The 10,104-nt window shown below is 32.4% G+C and overlaps 2 protein-coding genes across 2 annotated transcripts; one reads left to right on the top strand and one right to left on the bottom strand.

Annotated features, from left to right (window-relative positions):
* Nucleotides 1–1,552: 1,552 nt before the first annotated feature.
* Nucleotides 1,553–2,111, bottom strand: LOC131645940 (uncharacterized). The gene has a single exon (XM_058916128.1). It carries the CDS (start codon nucleotides 1,970–1,972, stop codon nucleotides 1,688–1,690), a length of 285 nt encoding a protein of 94 aa, XP_058772111.1. The 5' UTR covers nucleotides 1,973–2,111; the 3' UTR covers nucleotides 1,553–1,687.
* A 3,752-nt stretch (nucleotides 2,112–5,863) lies between these two features.
* LOC131648625 (uncharacterized) lies at nucleotides 5,864–8,498 on the top strand. The gene is made up of 3 exons (XM_058918366.1): nucleotides 5,864–6,076; nucleotides 6,622–6,881; nucleotides 7,028–8,498. The coding sequence occupies exons 1-3, from the start codon at nucleotides 5,864–5,866 to the stop codon at nucleotides 8,496–8,498; spliced, it is 1,944 nt and encodes a 647-aa protein (XP_058774349.1).
* The last annotated feature ends 1,606 nt before the right edge of the window (nucleotides 8,499–10,104 follow it).

The following is a 10,104-nucleotide window of genomic DNA, read 5'->3' as shown; positions in this document are numbered from 1 at the left end:
GCGCAAGAAGTACTGACTCAAAAGGTTCAGCATGCAAAATCAGAACATGGTCTGGCAAGACATCAGAAGATGGTCAAGCAGAATCAGAACATGGGTCTATGGAAGCATCAGAAGAACTTGAGATCAGAAGCAGAAGAATTGAAGTTCTCATGGTATCACGCTCAGAAGCACTTCAAGGTCAGAAGACAAGAAGATGCTCTGCACCAAGCTGTTTGACTCTGATGACATTCAAACGTTGTTTACACAAACATCAGATCAGAAGCAAGTACTAGACTGGCAGGCTACGCTGACTGACAAAAGGTACATTAGAAGCTATTAAAGGCAACGTCAGTAGACACAGCGAAAACAAGGCTCGAGGTAGTTGACAAAAGAGTGAAACATTAAATGCAATGCTGTACGGATTACGCAAAGCATTAAATGCTCCCAACGGTCATCTTCTCAAACGCCTATATATATTGAAGTTCTGATGAGAAGCTGAATACAACACTTGCGCATTATACAGAAACGCTGTCAAATTCAAAAGCTCTAAAACTTCATCATCAAACTCACTACATTGCTGTTGTAATATCTTAGTGAGATTTAAGCTTAAACTTAAGAGAAATCACAGTTGTGATAATAGCTTTATTAGAAGCATTGTAACTCTTAAAAGAATTTGTTTACATTAAGTTGTAAGAACTAGAGTGATCAGGTTGTTGATCAGTATACTCTAGAAAGTCTTAGAAGGTATCTAAGCAGATTGTTCCTAGAGTGATCAAGTTGTGATCAGGATACTCTAGAAAACTTAGTAGTTGGCTAAGTGGAAAACCATTGTAATCTCGTGTGATTAGTGGATTAAATCCTCAGGTGAGGTAAATCACTCCAAGGGGGTGGACTGGAGTAGTTTAGTTAACAACGAACCAGGATAAAAATCATTGTGCAAATAGTTTTTATCTTACAAGTTTTAAAGCTACACTTATTCAAACCCCCCATTTCTAAGTGTTTTTCTATCCTTCACCGTTTGCCATTTCAAATTCTCTCTGAATCACAACAAGGGCTCTGTGGTACCAATTTGTTGGAACAAAAAGGTTTTTGGGAAACATGAGAGAAGAAGAAGAGAAAGAGAGAAAAGAGAAAAAATTGAAAAGTGATGAGAGTGTTATTCAACGGTATTAACTGTTATGACTTACAACATAACATGCTTATTTATAGTCAGTCAAGACCTAAGCCCAAAACATACAACCCAAATTCAAAATATACAAAATACATTTTAACACACTCATCTATATGTTATTTTTGACAGAGTCGAATACAACTAATTCTACAACTACTTCGACATACTACTTTGACCCAGTCAAACCCATTGTTTGTCGAGTACTAACCCGCATACAAAACATTGAAATATAACTTCTGTGTTCACTTCAATAGTTCAATTCCTTATTTGTTAGTACAAGATTCACATAATCACATATAACCCAAGAAATTCACCTTTTCTTATCCAAGAAATTATTATAAAATAAATAAATAAATAGATACAAACAAAAAAAACATAAACTTCCCATTTTCATAGTTCAGATTTAGAATCAATGAAAGGACTCTTATTCAAAATGAAGAGAGATCGACATATGGATTTCGGAACAAATATACAATTATACAGAACAAACATAACCATAGCATCTTAATACAATTGAACATAAAATTCAATAGAAGATTAATCCACCCGATTCTTGTCAACACCAACAATAGAATCATGACCTAATGTAGATCCCTGATCAGAAACTGATGATCCTGGTTCCATACTTTTGGTCCTTTGAAGACTAGGACTACGATGAAGCCTACATCGAAATGAACCAGGATGTGTTGTTGGTGAACATAGACAATTAGTTTTGGTCATACTAGGTTGTCTCATAAGTCCACCTTGTCCCACATTAGAACTTTCACTCTTTGATGGAATCTCAACTTTCATTTCCTTGCTTGTAACTTGATCATTTTCCATGCTCAATTCCACCTAAAAATTGTACACTATTGTATTTATAATGTAATTTGAGGACCTTACCTTAAGAAGTGTCTTGAAGAGACAAGAAAATTTGGTTGGGAAGAGAGAGAAAAAAAGTGGATATGTAAAAGATACAAACAATGTGATTTAGAGACTAAAAGTTTGCTTTATTTCATTGTCACGGTTTTGATAATCAAATTCATTAATTCTCCTACCTATATTTAGATCACTTTTTAGATTTTTCAACAACTGGCAACAAGAAATCATATCTAATAGAGCCACCGTCGTTTAATTTTTATATTTTATTTTATGATGTTGCATTGTATCATGACCTAAATTAGGTCATTAAACAATGAACAAAATGGTATTAAGGTCCCACCATTAGGAATAGAGTAGACTATGTTCGAGTGGGAGTCAATTATTATTGATTGAAAATTGATGTGGGTCTCAACTTGATGGATAAGATGCCTTTGTTATTTTTTATAGAGTTGTGTCATTATTAAATGTTTGCAATGAAGACAGACAATAGCATTGATGAATTTATGATAACTAAGATCACTTTGTCTTTAGAGGGTTCGAAACTATGACCATAAATAAGATTGACAAATATTAGGATAGCATATATTTTTCATTCCTACAAAAGTATAAAAGTTTGATTTTCGTTCTCAAGGATTGGGAAGTATTTCAAAAATCTTATCCAGTTGATGACTCTGATGAAATTGGTTGGAAGTTCGTAGAGCGTTAGATCTGATAATATTTGTTGAGGAGTTCATACATTATTAGAAGTGTCAATGGACTGACTATACGTTTAAAATTTAGAAGATAACACATTTTAAAGCCCGAAACAAAATTTAAAATTAAATATTTTTAATATAATAAAAATATTTTTTGAAAATTAATATATTTTAGATGTTTTCGGATGTAAAACTATTAAATTATTAGAATCTATTTTATTTTAATTGATAATAAAATTAATTCATCTAAACACTCTTCTCATTATTTTTTTTAAAAAAATTACATATCAGATCTTCTATTATATTAAAGAACTCAAAAATTTATTTGGATTTTAAATTAACAAATAAAACAATAAACATTATAAATAATTGCTATTATTATACATTTAAATATGTTATAAATATGTTATTATTTAAAGGGTTAATTGTACGATCCCCCCTATCATTAGGGCGAGATTTGATATTACCCCCCTGAAGTTATTTTTTTATTAACGCACCCTTGTAAAACAAGTAAACCCTTTTCACCACACCTTTTTACAAAGAATTCTGACTGTGTATTATTTTAAGCTGTCCAGGTAGCAATTGAGGTTATCCTTCTTCTTCATCACCGATGCTAGGTTTTTTTTTCTTCCAAATCAATTTCTCCTCTGCGCCGCGCCGTTCAATCTTTATAGCCACCAATAGTCTTCTTCATCACTGTGTTTCTGCACCTTTCATTCCCAATCGTTCTTAATCGTACACCCAATTGATCATGGTGGGAAGCAGCTCTCGAGGAAGCAGTGTTGATTCAGTCTCCCATCAAGTGTTGCCCAGATGCAGCTGTGATAGACCCATGAAGATGTGGGTCTCCATCACAGTTCAAAACTGGAATCGAAAGTTCTGGAAATGTCGCAATGCTGGGATAAGTATGTTGGTGGTTAAACTGGAAACTGGAAATGATTTGTTCTACGATTTTTATTATGTGTGTTAGTAATTGTGCGAATCGTATTTTGTAGACTGGCAATAGTTGCGAATTGTTCTTATGGGATGATGAAAATGGAGACTCAATCAAAGGCAATACAGTGATTCATCCATGTTTGTGGCCCACCTTTGAACAAAGCATTAAAAAACCTTTATAGTCTTAATGGCAAAAGTGTGTTTGTGGCCCACCTTTGAACAAAGCATTAAAAAACCACACTTGGCTTTACATTCAACCCTCACTCTATACCCCTCATTTTTAACAAAAGTTATTTCCCTCCCATTCAAAACAGTCCACTCACGAATAGCTTCCCTAAAGTCATATAGGGAATTGAACTCCATACCCCACTTAAACTTAAAATCCTTATTTAATTCCTCTTTTTTAAACTTCTCAAACCTTGGCCCTTTTTCATCTTCAGAGTTATCAGGATCAGAGCTCAATAAATCTTCACTAGCATACTCTTCATCATCACACTTCTTCTTATTTGGATATGTTAACAATCCTGCTATGACTGGACCCTCACTAAGTGGTATAGTGACATCAATACCATCAAAACCATCAGCTATAGTAGTCGTCCTTTCATCCTCGCTATCGTTCAACCCTTCAACAATCTCTTCTTCATTATCCTCTAACTCAGACACAATGTTTTGATTGCTACCAGTTACACTTATTGATGAATCGTGTTCACCACACAGTACCCCATCAACTTGCATCGCACAACAATATGCACCAAAATCATATGCATCATCATCACTCCTAATTTGAAACTAATTAGGATCAATGTCAGTGATTTTCGTCCACACTTTGTAAGAACCTTCTAAGTAACCCCACCCAGAAATTAGGTTTTGAATGTGCTGAAAGGTCCACGAATCTAGTTGTTCCCCAGAAATCAAAGTTGATGAACCACCCCTGTAAATCGTTTCACCATGACTACGTCGAATGAACTCCCCACCGTGACAAATAACGGCGTTAAACCTTTCGTTTCTCTGCAGGTTGTTCACAGCATTTAAAACAACAAAAATAAACATGCATGTTATAACCAAGTTGCAGATATGGTATTTTGAACTAACCTGAGAAGATTCCACCGTTGCTTCGCCGTTTCCAGCCTTCGCATCATCTTCTCCGTTCGTCTTGTCTTCACCCATGGCAAGAGTAATGAAACCTAACTTCTTACGGGGGTGAAACTGAAAGGTTTCTAAACATGTAAGTAGAATTATATTACACAATGTTATTCTATAAACTCAATTGCTACCTGGACCAGTTAGTATAATACACAGCCAGCTTAAAATAATACACAGTCAGCATTCTTGGTAAAAGGGTGTGGTGTAAAGGGTTTACTTGTTTTACAAGGGTGCGTTAATAAAAAAATAACTTCAGGGGGGCAATATCAAATCTCGCCCTAATGGTAGGGGGGATCGTACAATTAACCCTTATTTAAATGTATATAACATTATCTAAAAGGTTTTTTTTATAAAAAAAAATCAATTAACTTATATCATACTTCACCCCTCTCATATTATTTGTTGCAATTGAACATTTCACACAGATTAAAAAACAATAATAAATGAGAGAGGATATTGACTTTACCAAATTATTCTGATTAACTATTAGTGAATATATTATCTATCTATTATCTATTATGAATCTATTAAAAGTAAAGTATTTGGAAATTCCAAGTCTAACCTTTTGATTAAATGTTATAACTTTTCTTATTCCAAGGGTATAATAGATCATTTGACAATTAATTTTGCTGACGTGTCAATCTATCACAATTTTATACACTATTTTTTATTTATTTATTTGATATTTCAACGGTTAACGAGGAATTGGAATAGACATGGCCAAATTAATTTGGTATATTATTAAATGGTATATTATTGAATGCATGATTTAAAAATACTCACTATTATGAATATTCAGAGTAAGATTAAATGTATATCATTACACTGATTAAATGTATATCATTGGAATTAGAATAGACTATTTTGATATTCCAAGATATCACAACTTCCCATATTCATTCTCTATCTTATATAGAACCATTCTAAACCCTTACTCTTTCACTACTCAAATCTTCTTCATTCTCCATTACTTTCCAAAAGGTTACGTATTCTTTTCCAATTCTTCTTCATTCCCCTATTTTGATTCTCTATGTCCATTTTAATAAAGATTTTGTAACAAGTCTAAATAGTTACATCAATGGCACAACCGATTGAAGCTGTGAAAGACATCAACGACTCAAAGGATTTGTGGAAGATTGTTGTTCGTTGTAAATATATGTGGACCGTGACAAGTTCCTCCAACAAACAACACATGGATATGATTCAAGCCATTGTTCCACCGTATTTGGTGTCAAAATACTACTTGGCTGAACTTGCTATTGGAGAGTCATACATCATGCAAAATTTCAAGGTCTCTAATAATGATTTCTCAGTTGGTCTTTTGTGGTTCAATTTATATTAGGAAAACAAAATTACGCGACAAAATTATCAGACATTACTGTAAATTATTTAAACATTATTGGATTGGTCGCAACGACATGTTTTGTCTCCTTATTTATTGTCATTTTTATTGCGCAAGGACAATTCATATTTGGTTTTGGAATAAATTTTTTATTCTTATTAGATATAATTATAAATGCTAAAAGTTACACAAATTTATATGATAAGATATTATAGCAGTGAAAATCACACAAATTTCAATAAATGAGTTTTCAAGATATTGAAATATAAAAGTTTAAAAAACTCCACTTAATAAAGAGAAATAAAAAATAAAAACATAAGAATTAAAATCTAATAAAAAGATTTAGCATGGTAAGGATCGTTCAGAAGAAAAAAAATTATTTTAAATTGGTGTTAGCTAATCGGCTTAAACCGTTGTTGGATAAATGTGTGTCGGAGGAGCAATCGGCCTTTGTGGAAGGTCGCTCTATTTTAAATAATGCAATGATTGCCCAGGAGGTTATTCATGCTCTTAAGAGAAGGACGAAGGGGAGGAAAGCACACTTGGCTCTTAAGATAGATATTAGCAAGGCGTACGATCGTGTAGACTGGGGTTTTCTTAAAGAGGTGCTTGGTAAATTGGGTTTTGCGGAGAAATGGATTCACTGGCTTATGATATGTGTTACATCGACAAATTATTCTGTACTAGTTAACTCTGAGAGGGTCGGTCCTATTGTTCCAGGGAGAGGGTTGCGTCAAGGCGATCCACTATCACCGTATCTGTTTATCCTTCTGTCTGAAGGGCTTACGGCACTCATTAAATGTGCAGTGGCTAGCGGAGATATCCATGGAGTACAAATCTGTATGGGGCACCTAGTGTGTCTCACCTTCTTTTTGCTGACGATTGTTTTTTATTTTGCAGGGCTAACCTCACGGAAGTCCAAAACCTTATGGAGTTACTTAATGTTTATGCTAAAGCTTCAGGCCAGGAAATCAATCTGACCAAATCTGAGGTCTTTTTCAGCAATAATCTAAGCAATCCAGCAAAGGAAGATTTAGCAAGTATTATGGGAGTTCGCCACGTATTAGGTACCGGAAGGTATTTGGGCTTACCATCGATGATTGGAAGAGGCAAGAAAGTGATTTTCTCTTATGTCAAAGATCGTATCTGGAAGAAAATCAATTCTTGGAGTGGGAGGTCATTATCTAGAGCAGGGAAGGATGTTATGATCAAATCAGTCTTACAAGCTATCCCGGCTTATGTTATGAGCTTATTTATTCTCCCAGAGACTCTTATCTCGGATATAGAAAAGATGTTGAATTCGTTCTGGTGGGGAGGTGGTACAAATCACAAAGGCATTAGGTGGATGGCGTGGGACAAGTTGGCTTGTCCGAAGGAGGAAGGTGGCTTGGGATTTCGTGATTTCCGTTCTTTTAATAAGGCTATGGTTGCTAAACAAGGTTGGTTCATGTTGGCGAACCCACTCGCTTTCGTTTCTCGTATCTTCAAAGCTAGGTACTTTCCGAGAACTTCTTTCTTCGAGGCTAAGCTTGGTTATAATCCTAGTTTTGTTTGGAAAAGTATTTGGTCGGCTAGAGAGATTCTCACCATGGGTTGCAGGTGGAGTATTGGTACCGGTTCTCAAATTAATGTTATGTGTGACCCTTGGCTCCGAGGAAGGCGTGAAGGTTGTTTGCAGGGTCCGCAAGTGCATGGTGCGTATAATATTACTGTAAATAATCTCATGCTCCCAAACTCCAAACAGTGGGATATGAGAAAATTAACGGAGATGTTTGACTGTGCAGCAGTGGAGGACATTATCCACGTTCCTTTGTTGGAGGAGGTTATGGAAGATAGATTAATTTGGAGTGAGGACCAAAGTGGTAACTATTCTGTTCGTTCCGGTTATAGATTATGGAGGAAGGCTAAATTGAATCAGAATGTCGAGGAGGGGGAGGATAGTTGGTCTATTTTGGGAACGACTAATAGAGGCTGGTGTGTTCGGGGAGCGGGTGGTAGTTTTATCCATGCAGGTGTGGCTTGGGATTCTAGAAAACTCTCTATTCTCGAAGCTGGGGCAATGGCTCTTAAAGAGGCTATCAAAGATTCTATTGCTCTTCATCTCGACCGTATCATTTTTGAAAGCGATTCTCTTACCGTGGTTACGGCTGTGCATTCCAATGCTTCCGGTAGGTCCGATTTTTATCATGTTATCCATTCTATTAGATTGCTTCTATCTTCTTTTCACAACTTTGAGGTTAAGTTTGTTAAACGCCAAGCGAATATGGTTGCCGACTCTCTTGTAAAGGCGGCCAATTCTTGGACTAGGCGTAGTTCTTTGCATAATGTTCCTCCTTGTATTGCGTTGCTTATCAATAATGAAATGAGATAGTTTTGTTTTTGTCAACAAAAAAAAAATGATATAAAAGTACATTAGTTTTTCATGAAAAATATAAATTTATCATTTTTTTTTATAAAATTTTACAATTATTTATTATCATTTTATTCAGTTAGTACACATAAAAGTTTTATCACCACGTCAAAAGTAAATGTTTATACACTGTCAACCAATGACGATCATGTAAAGCGCCAAGTCACACTATAAATTTTAAAATACTTTTATGATTTGAAACTTTAAATCATTCTAATTGGATGTATGTGTAATTTTTTTTACACTGACAGTGTACTACCATTAAAATCTTTTAAATATATACGTAATATATTAACTATAATTAAAAATATTTCAAAAAAATATTTAATTATAAATAACAAGAAAATTAAAAATATTTTAAAAAAATATTTAAAAAAATATTTAATTATAAATAACAAGAAAATTAAAAATATTTCAAAAAAAACAAGAAAATTAACTAAACTTATAAATAACAAATTTTTAAATTTTAAATTTAATTATATATAAATAAAAAATATTTTTAAAGAATTCATCTTATTTTTTTAAAAGTAAGAATTCATTTATCAGGGGCATTATTATCACTATAAATGTCATATGAAGTTATATTTTTATATGAATACTTCTTATTTATACATTGGTACATAATTATAAATTTACAGGAACAAATATGAGGTAAAAATTTTAATCACTAATATAAAAAATAATTCAATCTATTTAGTATAATTTCTCTTATATTTTTTTAGATAAATAAATACCATATACTAAAAATGTGACATATGATATTATGATATACGATATTATGACATGATACAAGAAAAAAAAAAAATATATATATATATATATATATATATATATATATATATATATATATATATATATATATATATATATATAATTGAGTTGAAAAAATATTAATTTTTTTATAATAAAATGTGAACATTTATACTAAAAAAATATAATTATTTGTTTTTATGAAAAAACATAAGCCAATTATGATTGGTGAATACAAATTTCTTATGAAAATAAAAATTTGTTATTCTTTTTAAATTATACAATTGTCACAACTTTATAATTGTTAAAAAGAGAATTTTTTTTTTTTAAATTCAGTTTGTATAATATTTTATACAAAAAGTATTAGCATTTAGATTAAAAAATTGTTACAATGTGTCTTTTTGTATATAAATTTCAATAGAGAATGTTGATTTAAAAAACTACTGTCATAAATGCATTGATTAATTCAATGATCATTAATTCAATCGTAATAAATGTACAATTAATTTAAATTTGTTAAATTTGTAAATATGATCTAATTAGAAGGTTTTAAAATTGAAATTTAACGAGAAGTTGTCCTACATTCTAGACTATAAAAAAAACTGAAATTTGAGGGGGAGCTGTAATACATTTTAGGTTTAGAAAATGGGCTAATATCTAAAATATGTTTCATAAATTTTTAGAATTAACGCATCTGGATTGAACCAAGATTTGTTAAATTATCTGGATTCATCAAAATTTGTTAACTCATCTGAATTCACGAGTATATGTGAATGTATCTATGAGATACCAATTGTAGATTGTTCATTTTAATGTC

The sequence above is a fragment of the Vicia villosa genome, linkage group LG2 (assembly GCF_029867415.1).
Source record: "Vicia villosa cultivar HV-30 ecotype Madison, WI linkage group LG2, Vvil1.0, whole genome shotgun sequence".
In the NCBI taxonomy this organism is placed as follows: Eukaryota; Viridiplantae; Streptophyta; class Magnoliopsida; order Fabales; family Fabaceae; genus Vicia; species Vicia villosa.
Note: the sequence above shows the minus strand (reverse complement) of the source record. Positions and strands in the feature narration are given on the sequence as shown.

Coding starts and splice junctions, on each gene's coding strand:
- LOC131648625 (XM_058918366.1), top strand. CDS start 5,864: ATGGCACAACCGATTGAAGCTGTGAAAGACATCAACGACTCAAAGGAT. Junction 6,077..6,621: donor ACATCATGCAAAATTTCAAG/GTCTCTAATAAT, acceptor ATGATTGCCCAG/GAGGTTATTCATGCTCTTAA. Junction 6,882..7,027: donor CAAGGCGATCCACTATCACC/GTATCTGTTTAT, acceptor TTTATTTTGCAG/GGCTAACCTCACGGAAGTCC.
- LOC131645940 (XM_058916128.1), bottom strand. CDS start 1,972: ATGGAAAATGATCAAGTTACAAGCAAGGAAATGAAAGTTGAGATTCCA.